A 17,957-nucleotide genomic window follows, 5' to 3' on the forward strand; every position below is an offset into this window, starting at 1 on the left:
AGAGAGAAAGACAGAGAGAAAAGAGAAAAAGAAGCCTCCTTTGAAAAAAAATAAAAGTCCAAAACTTTAAACCTAGTAATAATTATGTTGAATTGTCTTTATCACCATAATACTTGCCATATACTCTAAGTGGTTTTATCCTATGGGCATTTCATGTGACTGTTTCCAGTTCACACACCATATCTAATTTTGCATACATTTATTACTCATATACCATTTTGACCCAAATAGCAACGAAAGGTAGTAACAATCACAAATCTTGAACTTCCTTACAGTGAACAAAAAATCAGGAAGTTCTGTTCTCAAATGGGCAAAGGGACTCATGATTAGTTTATAAGAATTGATTTTCAGACCAGACAGTTCAGGATAGAAAGATTATGAGCACAAATAAACAGAATAAATATAAACATTGATCACACTACCCAGAAAATAGATGCATCTAGATAACTGTGGTGATATATCAGCTTTGACTACCACAGACAGCGGCCCATCAGCTGCAGTCCAGGAAAGAATTGAATAATTATCTGTGATCTGCTGATGCCAATTCCCCGTTTCACCTTGGTGATCTCAGGGAATTTTCAGTGGAAGAAAAATATCCTATCTTATCTTTGCTCTGGACCCAGGCTCTTTCATAATTTTTCTGAGATACTCCTGAGTGTAAAGTCTAGCTTTTGAACAGTGTAGGTCATCTTAATGTTTTGATTTGTTTTCACCATTGCTTGCCATTTTAGTATGTGTCATTTTAAAGTCTGCTAAGAAATAGCTTTTCCATTTAGCAATCAGAAGTGTGGAAAAATAACATGCATGGTCCACTTTCCAGGGAGTCTTTTAGCAGTTACTTGTCAAATTTAAGTATTTTTTTCTTAATATTTCTGATGATGTTAATTCCTATGATTAAGACGAATTTAGTTTGTAGAATGTCACCACATATTAAAGTCTCACCAGCAATGTCTTCCAGTTTCTTCTAGGAGATCCCTGGAAAGTTGGAATGACAGGAATAATTCAAAGCCAGATCATTTAACTTGAAATTTTGGAAAATTAGAGGTTATATATGTTTTCCACATGAACGTGCAAATTATCCTGTGTGTGAAATCCTCTGTTCTGCATTATAGTTTATGTGTGTACTAATGCAAATATATATGTATACATGTCAGTAAATTCTGACTTACAACAACTTAAGTTAACTTGGCATTTTACCTTAAGTCATGCATCGTTTTGTGTATAAGGATATTTTGTGTATTTCTTTCCTGACATTTTATTTGCTCTCCTTAATCAGAGAAAAATTGATAGATAATTTTTATTATTTAATTATATTATATCATAGATAATTATTTATTATCTATAATAATCTATGAGAGATACAATTATCTCATAGATAGATAACATTTAGAAACATGTTTCAAATCTGTATTCTTGTTACAAATTTGATAATAAATGTCCTATAGATGTACCTGCTTTGATGAGGCAACTTCTGGAACTGAATAGTAGACTCCTTGTTAACTTACAAAAGTGATGCTTGTCTTCCAGGAAGGCATATATCCAGTAAAGCTAAAATACATTCAATTGTTCCATCACAGTATTCAAGAGTAGAGCTAGAACACAGCCTTGTCCGACGCTAATAACAGGCGTTTTCTCCCTCAAGGAAGGCTTTGCTCTCTCCTCTCACTCTTAAGGTGATACTGTGATAAAATTCAGAAGGAACTTTTATTACTTACATCAGAGGTGCCAAAAGGTGCCTTTAAGATACCCTCAGGGTAGGAACTTATACAACCTGACCAGTGAAGTCCTGTTGGAGAGAGAGAGAAGCTAAGCAAATGCACTGAGTTGCTTTGCTTGATTTCCCATGTTTGCTTTCTCTTTCTCTGTTCCTTTGGTTCCTGGTTTGGCTTTGCCTCTGGACTTTAGATTTTATCTCTAATCTTTTGCCTCTTATCTCTTGGTATATCCTCATATGGTCATTCATTTTTGGACCAAGCCTAGGTTTACATTCCTGTTACTAGCCCGAACTTAATTTCTGTCTAATGTCATTAATGCTATGAATGACCGATGTTAGAGTTTTGAACATATAATTTGACCTATAAATAATTCCTGACTATAGATTTTAAAACTGAGAGTAGATCAATAAAATCTTTGAAAATCTTAACATCTTGACTGCTTTTCTCAGTGTAAAAGTAGACAGTGTTTAGCCTAAAGCCTGCATTTTTCTATGGGATATGGGATTGAAAGACTTGCGCCTACAGTTAGTGACTAAGAAGAAAGACTGCTACTTTTGTCTGCTCTACCTTGCTTGACTTTTTGCAAAAGCTTCTTTTTAAGAAATGAGACACTTCTGTGTTCAGCTTAAATATGGTCTTGGACACTTTATCAGGGTCCCTGCTCTGCGCCAGATTCCTTTGCTCCCTTGCAGTCTCTGATACACCCCTGGGAGGCAATGGACTTCATATGCCCTTTGCTTTGTTTTTTGGCTCCTGCTTTGATTCTGTCTGATTACCTGGTCTACGCAGTCTGCTTCTATCTCGAGCAGGTTAACTCATAGGCTACCAGAAACTTAATACTAAGTTGTCTTTGTTATGGCTCAATTGAGATTCCTTTTCCTGATTGAAACATACATGTCTCTAGAGCAGTGTTTTCCAAACTATCTCATGAAACAGATCCATGGACTGTTAATTAGTCTTCGATGAGAAAAGGAGATTACTCTGGTCAAATGGCTTAAAAATCCTAACTTCTTTGTGGGGACTCCCAAATAAATACGATAATATTAACTACTCTGAGAAGTCTTACAGAAACGAAGACCTGTCAGATGACTTGTATTTGTTTCCTAAATGCCAATGTCCACGAAACCTCTTTTCTTCGGAATACCTACTCATGTCTCAGGGATCACCAGTTTTCTGTAGAAGACATTTTTGGAAATTATATTCTTAAGACTTGGACCATAAGTTAATAACCTTCCCAATCCACATCTTCAACAATAAGCTTTTAACAGGTTAATTCTGATTTAAACAGCAGATCTCCTTACATTTGTATTATGTTAGATAAAAAATATATAATGTCAAAGGATTATCTATTTAAAACCAGGCAACTAATGAATCAAAAAGTACTTGACAGGTGGTTATTTTAGTTTTGTCAATAAAATGTAAAAATAGATGTCTTAGAAATCAAGGCCACAGTAATATGAATTAGTTCAGTTATTGCTATCTGTGTATTACCTATTAATTCACTTTTTATTTTTTCTTTCTGGTTTTGGTTTTAGTATGAAACTGATGCCAGGATATTCTGGCATATTTGAGAAAAGTAGGAGATGTCTGGCCTTAATAATTTGAGGTTGAAACATAGGAAGGGCAAAGTTTAGACATTCAACGTATTGCTTTTGGTAGAGATTGAGTGTCAATTCTAAAAGCTTTAAGACTCAGTAAGAGAATTCCATAGTATGGATGCTTCACTATATCATTAGATTTTTGAAGTGGACAAGGTAATGTTTATGTTAAACAGTTATGATTTAGGAGGGCTTAGACTTTTTTGGGGGGGAACAGAGTTAAAGTAAATGTTTTTCTTTTCCTTTTCTCATTATTTTGAAATGAAACAACAATTATGACATATATGATGAGAGGCCACACATTATCTTTAGAGATGAATTGGTTTGATTCTCACCTTAGGGTAAACTCAATTAATGCCAGTTAAATCTTCCTTTTTTCATCTGAGTTACATGAAACCCAATGGTGATAACTCTTTCAATAAGCTTTTAAAATTTTATTTGCAATGTTTGATAAAATTTTACATATAAGTGAAAAGGAAAATAGGTGGCCTTGGGGATGACAGAATTTAGTTAAACAAGTAAAATCATTATTTTTTGGTGATTGGATAGATGGAAATTGTATCCTCCAAACAAGTGAATTAAATCACTGTTTTGATATAAAGTCAGATTTAACAAGAGTTTTTATATGAAAAGTTCTATAAGTAGTTCTTTATTGATTTAATAATAATAAGGGTGCTCTCTTTTTAACCTGCCAGCACCTACTGAAGCCTTTCTTTCCTTTAATACCCCAAACATGTTTGCTATTTAAAACAGGGAAACCAGTTACCCGGAAAATCATGCCGTCATTTTTCTTCGTTAGCCCTTTGGTATGGCTGTGTTTGGAGAAGTTGATTTCTTCCATCATATGGACTAAAATTGCTGTTCGGAGAAGCAGAGTTTTACTCAGTTAATTATATTTATTTCTCTGCCCTGCTCTGGTTGGCTGGTCACTCTTGTTACTGAAAAGGAACAGTACTCTTGCCTCATTGTAGAAGTACCTCACAATGCAGAAAACGAAGGCAACAAAACTGATATTGCAGCTGTAATAACAAATCCAAGTGTTCCACCTTGGAAGGAAGCGTGCTGGTCTGCTGCCTTCTTTCACACTTACATTCCTTTCAGGCCAAATGCAAGTGTAATGTTGAGGTGAACGGGGCTGCTGAGGCTGCTTGGGGTGACGCAGTCTCTCTGTCTGCCTTTCCCCAGGTTGCTTTGAGCCAAATCCATAGGTGAGTGAATCGCCTGTCTCAGACAGCAGCTACCCAAAGCTCTGCAGCAGAGTTAGTCCTCTTTAATGTGCTGCTTGGGAAGGATGGAAGAAAAAGGGCCTCTTGTTTCTGAACAAGAACTTGAAATGCCATTCATTTAACAAATTATTAAGTACATACTATGCAACTGGTCCTGTGACCCTTAAGCTTTTAAAACTTAGCGGGAAGGGAGACATTCTAGGAATGGGGAGGGGGAATCTTTGTTCTTATAGTATATTTTTGGATTTGAGATTACTGTCCTTTGCCAGCCTAGATAATTAAGGACAAAAACCCATTCTCACCTCTACCTTGCTTTTTTCAGTCAGGTGAAAGTCATTTTTCTTTCTCTTCTTCAAATAGCTCTTATTGGGATTTGGCCTAGTTTCGTTGGTAGCATTTTTAGATTTGCAGTGAGAAGAGCTGATATGGGTGGTTTGGCCTTTTTCCCCTGACTGATTTTTCTTGTGTTATAAAGCTAGGACACACGCACAGAGAGTAATGGCTCTACTCATTTTAAACAATCCCTTGTTACATATGGATTTAGTTAGGTGAAGATACAAATCATGAGAGCTCTGCATCCCAGCTGTCTAATGTCTCATAGAATCAGACAGTGGCCTCAGTGAGATAGAAACAGGACCCACAGCTGCTGTAATAATGGGCTATCAATATTTTAGCTTCATCTCTACCTCATTTTATACTCCTCCTCCTGCCTGCTATATTTGCTTAGGTATTCTCTAATTCTGTCTCCTTTAGCCACTTATGTGCTCATGTGTAAAAAGCATCGTTTAATTCACATTGCATTTATTTCAGCAAGTTGTTATGTTAGTTACCCAAGTAAAATTCCAATTTAACAAACTCTCTGGCATTTCCAGAATACTTTATTGTGACATGTTAAGTGATAATGAACATACTAATTGGGTCTAATTGAGCCTGGCGATGAACAAAGTAAATGTTCTGCCTTTCTTTGTTCATCAGTAAGCAAATGTAAGAGTCTCTCCAACCTAGTTAGAGCCCCTGCTAGCACATACAGTAACTTTGTGAGAACCGCAAAGGGCTCCCCTTCTGGGCAGACAGATTGCAAAAGGTATCCACCCTGGGCAGAGCAAGCAGAAAAAGGGTGCCCCTTCCTCCAGGGAGGCTTTGGTACCTTTGGCTGGTTGAATGGGATACTGGCCCCCATACACTCTCAGCCCTGCCCAAGTGCAGGCCATGACCTGCATAACTATCAAGGCAGCCCTGTGCCTAGAACAGGAAGGCAGGAAACAGCATTCCATTCTGCCTCTTTCCCTTCCCCCTTCTTCAAACCCTGGAGGTCTTCTTGTTTTGTTGTTTGCTTTGATGGGAGTTAATCCATTTTGATGGTAGAGATAGATGAGAGAGTCAGATAATTACTATTTGATTTTAGGGTAGACGAAGAAAAATAACCTCAGTGACATTTCAATGCAACTTTCTCTTTCCAGCATGCAATGTTAATAAGTATATCACAGCCTTTTTCATTCAAGAGAAAACCCGTTTCCTGGCTGGTAAACCAAAGAAACAGTTGGAAAAGTTTGTTCATTTTTAAGAATTGATTGTAACTTTATTATCAAATGACTGCTTCTACGGCCTATGGGTATATATTTACATAAAATGAAACTTTCCTGGCGTGTGTTCTCTTTTTTTATTGTGTTATTTCTTATCATACACTAATAATAACAAAATGAGGTAACACTGAGTTTTCTGCTTTAAAGTATAGAAGCTGCTACCTTGCCATGAAAAAAAGAATTACGTGCTTTTCCCCATCTCCCATAAACAGAAAGGGACTGAATAGTAAAATTTAGACCCTTTTTCCTCTTCTTATTGCAGGTGATGTGTTCCACATCACTGCTCCCAATAAATTCACCTTTGAGGAAGCTGGAGAAGAGTGTGAAAACCGAGATGCCCGCCTGGCGACAGTGGGGGAGATCCAAGCGGCGTGGAGGAGCGGCTTCGACCAGTGTGATTACGGGTGGCTGTCGGACGCCAGCGTTCGCCACCCTGTGACTGTGGCCAGGGCGCAGTGTGGAGGTGGTTTGCTTGGGGTGAGAACCCTGTATCGTTTTGAGAACCAGACAGGCTTCCCTCTCCCTGATAGCAGATTTGATGCCTACTGCTTTAAACGTAAGTGTTTGGTACCTTTTTAAACATTACAGATTTTTAAAAAAATACTTCGAAGCCATGCAATTGATGTTCAACGAGCCATTGGAATGATTCCATGTCTTGCAGTGTGTGCACGGAATGCAAACAGTTCAGTGACTTTCAAAAACAAGGAAATGCAACAGCAGTGTTACGGTTAAAACAAGAAGTTTGACAAATGGTGTTTTTAGAGAGGATGAGGAAATGTCAGGTGAAGGCCTTAACCGTGATGCATTGCACTTAGAACCATAGAACATGTTTCTGCGTACTTATTTTACATTAATTGCAGTCCTTCAGTGCAATTAGATTGTTGACGCTATAATGCTGGGACCAGCCGTGGCCGAGTTGAATCCTTGAATTCTGTTTATTTCGTCTTTGTTTGCTGTCACCCTTTCTTTTAAATGGCGGAGGATTTAAATTTCAGTAATTGCAGGTGAGTACTTGGAGCTGACGTGGGTAATACCTAAAAATGAACCATGCTATAAATAAAAATCGTATTTTATCTCATTTTATTTCAAATAATGGAAATATGTGCCTTCTAATGCTTAATTCTCTAGTATCACTTTGAAGTACAGTATATGTTTTTTGCAAGCTCTAACATAAATAGGCTATCTTCAGTCAGGTTTACTACTTAAAATGGATTTTAAGTAACATTTCTCAACATTCATGATATAATTATTTTAATTCTTCAGATGTCCTTAAATTATTTTAGCACTAGTAGTCACATGCTATAGTGCTTGTAGAATGCTTAATTAAACAAGCAAGTAATCCAGAGTCTCACTGTGATATTTAGTAGGATCTATATTGTGCCAGCAAAACAAATATCTCCTAGAATTTTTGGTGACCTTGAGTATGTTCAAGATAGAGCCACGTTATATTGAAATACAGTGAGAACTTTTTACTAAGTTTCCAATATATATTTTAATAGCGATACATACAGTCATCCCTTGGTATCCATGGGAGATTGGTTCCAGGACCTTGGGAATACCAAAATCCGCAGATGCTCAAGTCCCTTATATACAGTAATAATTGCATATAACCTACACACACCCTCCTGTATACTTTAAATCATCTCTAGATTACTTATAATACCTATACTATGTAATAGTATATAATACCAACTATGCTGGCACATAACAATTTCATGTCTTGCTTTTTGGAACTTTCTGGAGTTTTTGGAACTTTTTATTTTTTTTAATCAGAAGTTGGTTGAATCCTCGGATGTGGAACCCATGGATATGGAGGGTCAACTGTAACTGAAATGAGTAGAAAATACACTAACTTATTTTGTAATTGGTTTCTGAAGTGAAATATACAGACATTCTTCATCAACCAAAAAGACACAGAACTGGGATGTCTGAGTAGTCAGGAGAATAGATGTTTGTGCAACAGAAAGGTATGATTTCACATACTGCTATTTCCCAGCTAAGATACTTCTGTTTGGATCTCTTCCTGTAAACTCAACTTTCTGAGTGTTAAAGCCATGTGTCGTGTATCAGTGTGATACAAGCTGGTCATGAAAAGCCATTGAAAATATTAGTTTTTGTTCCTAGGCCCTGAAACTACAGAAAAAGTCTTAATCATTTTTAGGAAAACAAACAAACATCAACAATAATAACAAAACCTTATCCCTAGAAGTAGAAAGAAGTAGAAAGATATCATTCCTTTAAGCCATATACCCATAATGGGTTATAGGTATATTTTCAAGTAGTTCAAGCTTTAAAATCAATTTTACACTAAGTGACTGATGTGATTAAGGAAGAAAATCAAATCTGTGTGTGTGTGTTGGAGAGGGGATGGGGACACGTGGGTTAGAGAGGTTAAATTAAGGAAGGAGTTGAATTATCCAGCATGACTACCTTGTTTGATTTTATTTTCTTGTGCTTTACAAACCTGGCACTAGAAAACTTTTAAACATTTTTGTTCTCCTTGAGAACAAATTTAAACCAAAGCCTGTCTGTAGCCGCAAAGAATTCATCCTGATGGGTTTTAAATGATTTATTTAAATAAGGAATTCACATGAATGTACAAAACAACAATGTAGTTAGATTCAAATAAAATAACCACCTACTAAAAATCTATATAAAATATGAATAAAATTTGAAAGTTTAGGTCCATTTTTTTCCTCCCTAATTCATTTGAATCTATATAACTTAGAAATGCATAACTGGCAAATATAATGGATTCAAATTTTCATTTTTCTCCCCACCTAAGCTAAAGGCTAGATTCTTATTTAGTTCTTCTGTAAGACTCTACCATACTCAAAATTTATTCAGCATATAAAAGTTTAAGAAAGTTTAGTCATACATAAAAGCCTTCCTTAAACCACACACAATGCCAACAGCCTCCCCAAATTTACAATTCATTTTTCAAAGATTCTTTTAAAATATACATTTTTTTACTTTGAAAAATATTCTCAAAATGACTTGCCTGCTGTCCAGTTTCCCACATAGTTGAGTAGTGACTAAATTTATGGAGTTTAAGTTGGTAAGAGTTATGGCCTTAAGGACAATTCCAAAAGTGATTTCAGAGATGTACCGCTGGCTGGTTAAGTAGAAGAATTTAGAAATATAACCATATTTTTCTTGTTTGCTTTTACCAAATGTAGAAAGTGTTTTTAAGGCCACTTCATGGTGAATAAACAATACCAAATCTCACTTTGCTATATAATTCCCTTTTCCTTCTAAAATCACTGAATAGAACATTAACAATGGCTGATGATAAATATAATTAGAATCTGTTCTTGTCAAATAGATTTGAAAAACAAGTAAATTAATGTCCTTGTGAAATAAAGTTTTCCTGTACCTTTCCCTTTGATGATTAGATGGTGCACTTTTCATTTTTCTTTGACCTCAGAGTTAAGCAAGTTCTATGAAATAGAGTTATGCAGGGCTTTGAAGGATCATCCATACTTCCCAAATTTAAGTGAATCAAAAAGACTCATAATAACCTCTCATTTAATATTATTAAAGATCTCCAGGAGAGGGAGATAGGGAATGTTTCCTAGAAAAGCCATTCCAATATCCTATCACTATCACTTTCAGTTTTTCCAATTATCTAAATCCTTCGCATTAGAATTTGAGTCCATCTTTCCTTCTTAAGTTGGAGACCAAAATCTAAATAACAGCGTTTCTACTATTGAAAACAACTGTTCGGTTGTCCCTCAGTGCCTCTCTCAGTTGAAACAATTTCCTTGTTCTGAAATTTTAATTTCGAGGCCTCTATTCACCTATGCCCTCTTGCTTTGAACCCTCATTGTTTTTCACATCCCTCTGTTGGATTAAACTTGGAGCTAGAGATAGTGGTATAGAGAAGGCTAAATAAGTACCCACCACTTCCTATGCTATCTTCCTTATATATCTGTTCATTTTTACAATTCACCTGCCCTTCTAACCTATGGTCAATATGTTATATTTTTTGTGCCCTAGATCATAATCTGACCATAGGTGTCAAAACTTATCCTTTCCAAATTGGTATTTTTTAAATGTCTCTGTTTATTGAATTTGAATTGGTTAGCATTCAATCACTCGTAAAACTTTAAAAATTAATTTGAATTCTAATCTCAGTGTTCCAAACTTTACTCTTTCCGCAACCATGAACCTGGAATCAACTTATTGAATATCCAGTGATTTCCCTATAATGTAGGCAGTATGGGTATAAGTTAAATCGACCATCATGCTGCTAATAGGGTTTTTATCTTTTATTAGGAAAATCTGCCTCATGTCTCACAACAGAAGCACTGGAGAAGATAGTCCATAGGATATAAAATACCATAAAGTACAGTGATGTGAAACATCTGTGTGGCAGACAGCTGCAAATGTTGGAAGGGAGCTTTTGTGGGAAAAGAATCCTGCTGCTTTCTGTTGGCTTCCTCGATAATGAAGTTGAAGGGACACTGGTAGTTTTCCAGGGCAAAAATTTCTCCATGTGAATCCTCCTTCTGGAGAGACACTTTTAGAATAATCTGGAGTTGTGCTTTCACCTTTGTAATAGTCATCATTAATACACTGGCATTTATTCTTAAGATATTTCTTTGTAGATATTTGTGTTTTTTAAAGTTAGTTCCTTTGTTTTGGAACGGTTGAAGCAAATGGCGCAGATGCTCAGATATACTGAGTTGTGATGGAAATCAGCTGTTAAGTTGATGAAAAAGCAACCCAACCCCAAAAGGAAGTCTGAGGTTTTCCATTCCAAATAGTAGAATTAATCAGCTTAATTATAAGCAGGCTTTTAAACAGGGCTCTCAAATTATTGAAAACCCTTGTTTTTGAAAACAAAGTCACATAGATCCTAGCTTTGTAAAGGAGATTCTCTGAGACATACTACTGTCATATTACTGTGTTCCAGGCCTAGAGGAAGGCAACACCAAACAGTTCAGTAATAATTGATAATGACAGACAGTTACGTAGTTTTTGAAATCTGAGTCCTTCATCTTTAAAACGCTATAAAAGTATTTTCATAGCACTGTGGAAAGTTGCTAACGTAGAACTTGGGTTGGAGCATAGGAAGACCTGATTCACAGGCCCTCTTTTGGCCCTATTGCAGTTATCACCTCCTTTTAAGTGAATTTCATCAGCTATGGAACTACTCAGAGGGAAAAAGCAAAATTAGCTTTTTTGTTGCTGCTAATAATAATATGATTAAATTTTCTCTAATGTGCAGTGTGCTAAGTGTTTATATTATGTTTCCATGGGAACTTTCTCTGTATGTACATTTTACTGTTTCCCCAAAGAATGCAGTTATAAAACAAACATGATATTTGGCAGTTAAATGAGGTAACAGTTATGGAATTTCGGAGGATAGAGAATTGAATGAAAAGAAAAATAGTCAACCTCACTTAGGTTCCTTAAGTTGTTCATGTCAATCAAAATAACAAAAGCTTCTTCCAGGAAATGAATGCAGAAAAAGCTTTCTTAAAAAAAAGTTATTTAACATGTTTTTGAAGAGTCCGATTCTTTTTTGTTCTGTTGTTTAGTTTTGTTTTAATACAGAGGGATAAAAAGTGGCAGACTAAAGAATTTTTAACTACATCATAATGAAATGGCCACCAAGTTTTTGTTATAAAATTGATGAATCTGGGCTTTAAAATGGTCTGGGGAATGACCACAGCTAATAACAGCTCATACCAGACAAAAAATAGGAATCTGTTACAGCTCAAGTCTGATCTACAGCAAAATCACATCATTTTATCATTAAATTTTTAAAATAGACTTTATTTATTAGAGCAGTTTTAGGTTCACAGTAAAATTGAGGAGAAGATGCAGAGATTTCCCATATATTCCCTGCCCCCATTCACGCGCAGCCGCCCCCATTATCAACATCCCGCATCAGAGTGGTACGTTTGTTACAACTGAGGAACCCACGTGGACACAACATAATCACTCGAAGTCCATAGTTTACACTAGGGTTCACTCTTCGTGTTGTACATTCTGAGTTCGGACAAATATATAATGACATGTATTTGCCATTCTAGTATCATACAGAGCAGTTTCAGTGCCCTAATATCATTAAGTTTTGATGGAGTAGCTGGAGCTCAAAAGTATCCAGTTTTGTTTTCCAACGACTCTGGTTTGGGGATTATTAAGAGTAAGCCACAAGATATTACAGATACTACAGATATTACAACTTTTATCAGGGGAACAGGCATTACCCATACAACTAGTTTTAAATCATATAGGATGTAGCAAAACAATGACTACAGATTTCCTCAGATCAGTTCCTTCTGAGTCTAGTGGCAATCAGTTTTTGATTTTTGAAAATCTGAATTTTAAAAAAAGAACAACAAAATCTTTATGTGCTAAGCTGCTGCATTTTCTTTATGTTGAGATGGAATCTTATCTACAACACTGTCACTTTTATACACAACTTAAATTTCTTTAAACAGGCCAGGCCATTCTCTGTAAATCTGGAGGCATTATAATGTAGCATTTTATGATGACATGTTACTTTTTATTGCCTGAGCCCATTCTTTCTGATGCTCAGGGTTGTTTCCAGTGATTTGTAATTACAGAGCTAAAATATATCATGTGGGTACTTTACTTCCTGTTCTATGTTTGCATTTCCTGCTAAAAGTAAGGCTGGTACCAAGACCCTTAAGAGTTACAAACATAATAGGTAGAACATAGAACAAGAGGTAGAACTACAACAAATGCCAAGCAGCCTCGGCCAGAGGCATTTTATTATTTATTATAAACAAGGCTACTCTGCAGACTTGAAAGGAATATGAAGACAAATGTCCAACACCTGGGATCAAGTGAATAGTGGTGTTAATATCCTGTTTTTATGAAAGCCTCCACATTATGGACAATGTAATCATTGATATGTAACTCGGGTACATTTGATGTGGCTTTTTTGTTGTTTTGCAATCTGAGGCACTCCCTCTCCCCAGAGACATTATGTAGCTAGAGACAGAAGCCTCCAGAATAGTAGCACTAAGTCCTCCTACTAGACTTCAAGTTGCTGCGGTAGTTTCTGATAAATAACATACCTACTGTTTCCAAACTCTGCATTTATTTATTTATTTATGTTTAACTTCTCCTTATCTTAAAACTACATAGTATTCACTTCCCTTAGCCAAGAACAGTCATTCATACCTATGGGTAAAGCCCTTTCAGTATAAAACAAGTGATCAATTTGTGATGATTAAATGTTCAATTGTCTGTCTTCGGATTAATTTAAGTATAGTTTTTAGACTCCTCTCCATCAGAAAACACTTTGGGGTCACCCCAAAGTACACAGCAGCACTTAACAAACACACTGGACGTACAACTTTTTATTAGTGACTTGTCTAATCAACTCTTTGAAATTATTTTTCTAGCTAAACAGAATATATCAGAGGCTACAACCATCGAACTGAATATGCTTGCAGAAACTGCCTCACTCACTTTATCGGAAGAACTACAAACGGGACCCGACAGAACTACACCAATCGTCCCTTTAATCACCGAATTACCTGTCATTACAACAAAGTTCCCTCCTGTGGGAAATATAGCCAATTTTGAACAGAAAGCCACAGTTCAACCTCTAACTATCACACACAGAATAGCCACGGAATCACCCGCGCCTGATGGGAGTACTAAGAAGCCTTGGGATATGGACTATTACTCACCTTCTGCTTCAGGACCTCTTGGAAAGCCAGACATATCTGAAATTAAGGAGGAAATGCCACAAAGTACAACTGTCATCTTCCATCATGCTACTGATTCATGGGATGGTGTCAAGGAAGATATACAAATAAGAGAGTCAGTTACACAAATTGAACAAATAGAAGTGGGTCCCTTGGTAACATCAATGGAAATCTCAAAGCACATTCCTTCCAAGAAATTCACTGTACCTGAAACGCCATTTGTATCTACAACAATGACCCTGGAATCCAAAACTAAAAAGAGAGCAGTAAGCACAGTCTCTGAATCAGTGACCACAAGCCACTATGGGTTCACCTTGGGAGAAGATGATGATGAAGACAGAATATCTACAGTTAGATCTGGTCAGAGTACCTCGGTCTTTAGCCAAATACCTGAGGTCATTACAGTGTCAAAGACTTCAGAAGACACCACCCGCACTCAACTAGAGGAGGTGGAGTCAGTCTCAGCATCGACGATTTTTTCACCTGTAACTATGCCCGACCGTGATGGGTCATCCATGGACCACTGGGAAGAGAAACAAACTAATGGTAGGATAACTGAAGATTTTCTTGACCAGTATATGTCCACCACACCTTTCCCATCACAGCATCATACTGAAGTAGAATTGTTTCCTTATTCTGGTGATAAAAGATTAGTTGAGGGAACATCCACAGTTATTTATCCCTCTCCACAAACAGGAAGAGAAAGAACAGAAACATTAAGACCAGAGATGAGAACAGTTTCTTATACAGATGATGAAATACAGGAAAAGATCACCGAGGATTCATTTATAGGAAAAATAGAGGAAGAAGGCTTCTCTGGAATGAAGTTCCCTACAGCTTCTTCAGAGCAAATTCATCATACAGAGTATTCAGTGGGAATGACCAAATCTTTTGATTCCCCAGCCCTGACAACAACAAAGCTAAGTGTCGCACCGGCAGAGGCAACAGATGTGGAGAAAGACTTTACGACAACTCCAAATGGATTAGAAACAGATGGCTATCAAGATACCACAAAGTATGATGAGGGTATTACAAGAGTGCATTTGACCCAAAGCACTTTAAATGTGGAGGTGGTTACTGTATCAAAATGGTCATTGGATGAAGATAATATAGCATCAAAGCCTTTAGGGTCCACAGAACATGCAGGCTCTCCAAAATTGCCCCCTGCCTTACTCACCACTACGGGAGTGAGTGGAAAGGATAAAGAAATCCCAGGTTTTACTGAAGATGGAAGAGATGAATTCGCTCGTATCCCAGATAGTACTCAAAAGCCATTAGAGGAGTTTACTGAGGAAGACACAACAGACCATAAAAAATTCACAGTTAGATTTCGGCCAACTACATCAATTGGCATCACAGAAAAGTCAACTTTGAGAGATTCTACGACTGAAGAAAGCGTTTCTCCTATCACAAGCACGGAAGGCCGAGTTGTTCATGCAACCATAGAGGGAAGTGCTTTGGATGAAGTAGAAGATATGGATGTCTCTAAGCCTGTATTTACTGTCCCTCAATTTACACACACTTCAGATGTGGAAGGATCGGCATTTTTTAATTATAGTAGCACCCAGGAGCCTACTACTTATGTAGACACTTCCCATACCATTCCTCTTTCTGTAATTCCCAAGGCAGAATGGGGAGTGTTGGTACCTTCCATTCCATCAGAAGGTGAAGTTCTAGGTGAACCCTCTCAAGACATACATGTCATTGATCAGACTCACTTTGAGGCTACTATTTATCCTGAAACTATAAGAACAACAACAGAAATTACACAGGAAACAACTCAGGAAGAGTTTCCATGGAAAGAAGAGACTCCGGAGAAACCAGTTCCTCCTCCCAGTTCTACAGCTGACACAGCCAAGGAGACAACAACGCCCTTGGATGAACAAGAGAGCGATGGGTCAGCATACACAGTCTTTGAAGACAGATTTGTGATAGGTTCTGAGAGAGTCCCAGTTTTAGAAACAACTCCAACTGGAAAAATTGAGCAGAGTATGTCTTATCCACCTGGTGCTGTCACTGAGCCCAAAGCAAAAACAGATGGAGTGGTAACACTAATACCAAGCATGGGGCCAAAAGTATCTTTAAGCCCAGGGCCTGAACAAAAATATGAAACAGAAGGTACCAGTCCAAGGGGATTTGTATCACCTTTTAGCACCGGTGTTACCCAGCTTATAGAAGAAACCACTACTGAGAAAAGAGAGAAAACATCCCTAGATTATATTGATTTAGGCTCAGGATTATTCGAAAAGCCCAAGGCCACAGAACTCCCAGAATTTTCAACAATTAAAGCCACGGTTCCAAGTGATATCACTACTGCTTTCAGTTCAGTAGACAGACTTCACACATCTTCAGCATCTACTGAGAAGCCGCCTCTCATTGACAGAGAACCTGATGAAGAAACAACCAGTGACATGGTAATCATTGGAGAATCAACATCTCGTGTTCCTCCCACTACCCTTGAGGATATTGTAGCCAAGGAAACAGAAACAGATATTGATAGAGAATATTTCACAACTTCAAGTACTCCTTCCGCCACACAGCCAACAAGACCACCCACTGTGGAAGGCAAAGAAGCCTTCAGACCACAGGCACTTTCCACTCCAGAACCCTCAGCAGGGACAAAATTCCACCCTGACATAAATGTTTATATTATAGAGGTCAGAGAAAACAAGACAGGTAAGTCTTTGCTTTCTAGACATACCAGTCAAGGCAACCAGCATTTTATCTTGAAAATTACTTTTGGAAAAAAAATATCAACATGCCAAATGCTGCCATTAGAAGATAACTGGAGTGTGAAAAAATTCTGTTTTAGCTTCATGTATTTGTACAAGAATTGGAAGAATATGTTAAACAATTTGGAAGAATGTTAGATATTATTTTATTTAAAAAGTCATAAGAAGCCCTGCTTTGTCATCTAATATAACCAAATCATCACTGTTACATCACTTCAGAACATGCAGAACAAAATGTTTTAATTTCAGTGTCTTTCCATGTGTTACTACTCAAGTGTAGTACTAGACTGTGTTAACATTCCATTGGTCTTTAACTATTAACCTTCAGTACTTACACTGTGGACAGCTAAAACCGTATTGCATATCCCTAGGGCTGATAAAAAGACATCTAAAGGTTTGTTTTGGGTTTTCTCTTCCATGATTTGCAGATTTATTATACAACTTTTAGGGTGGGTGATGTGGGTCTGTAGTTTAAATGTTATTTTAAAGAAAGTTCAACATATTTTCAAGCTGTTGTCCTTGGGTATTTTAATGAGGCTTTACATATTTAGAACAAATACAGTCTAGCTCAGTTCTAGGAAATGCTGTCATCTATTGTGTCAAATATAATTTCAGAAAGTGGATATGTCAGCATTACCTCTGTTCCCTAAAAACCAGGCTGTAATTTTATTTATTTTATGATTTAGTTATTTTATCCCTAGGAATATTCACAGTGCCTTCTATTCTGTTCAAATATTTTATATATCTCTCTGGCAAAATTCTTAAAAGCTGTTTCTTTACGTTGACTAATACTTGCAATTTTTATCGTCAAACATAACTTATTCCTTCCTAAAGGTCAGTCCCCTGTATCTTCTAAATTCGGTAAGCTGAATTGCGAATACATAGTGTATGCAATTCAATAGATCTATTCAGCTTTGTTTGTCTTTTTTTAATTTAGAAGTTAAGATCATTGATTTTAGTTAAGTTGCTGTGTTTTAGTTTTAATATGTGGATTAAAGGAATAAATACTCATTTTTTCCTTGACCTGGCTCTGAGAAGTCAGGCTAGAAGAATGATCTTGAGCAGGTTTTCTCTCTTAATGTTGGGCTATACCCCTCAAGGTGTCGTTTTTCTTAAGAGGGATGCCACCCTCATTAGCCCGCTCAGGGGTGCACCTGTTGGGAACACAGGTGGCTCTAATGTCAAGTCAGCTGGCTTCCAGTGCTGTTAGATGGTAACTTGGCTTCTATCACCCAGAACTTTCTCAGTGTAAAAGTTCGTGTGGGGCAGTGAACGGTAGAGAAGAGAATACACTCCCAGAATATTGACGTTAATCTCCACTTCCCAATACCGTTGAACGAGACCAGGATTGGAGCATTATTTTCCTGCTAATAATGCTGTTTCTTGGAAACCATAACATGTTTCTT

The 17,957-nt window shown here is 37.0% G+C and overlaps 1 protein-coding gene across 5 annotated transcripts in view; it reads left to right on the forward strand.

Moving 5' to 3' along the window:
* VCAN (versican) overlaps positions 1-17,957 on the forward strand; it is a 116,122-nt gene that overhangs the window by 38,731 nt on the left and 59,434 nt on the right. For 4 of the 5 annotated variants that reach the window (XM_059916714.1, XM_059916717.1, XM_059916718.1 and 1 more), the window contains exons 6-7: positions 6,385-6,678; positions 13,511-16,495. In XM_059916714.1, coding sequence (XP_059772697.1) covers positions 6,385-6,678; positions 13,511-16,495 — 3,279 coding nt within the window. The remainder of the gene's footprint in view (positions 1-6,384; positions 6,679-13,510; positions 16,496-17,957) is intronic. The other variant, XM_059916716.1, reaches the window with a different exon arrangement.

This window comes from Balaenoptera ricei, chromosome 3 (assembly GCF_028023285.1).
Source record: "Balaenoptera ricei isolate mBalRic1 chromosome 3, mBalRic1.hap2, whole genome shotgun sequence".
NCBI lineage: Eukaryota > Metazoa > Chordata > Mammalia > Artiodactyla > Balaenopteridae > Balaenoptera > Balaenoptera ricei.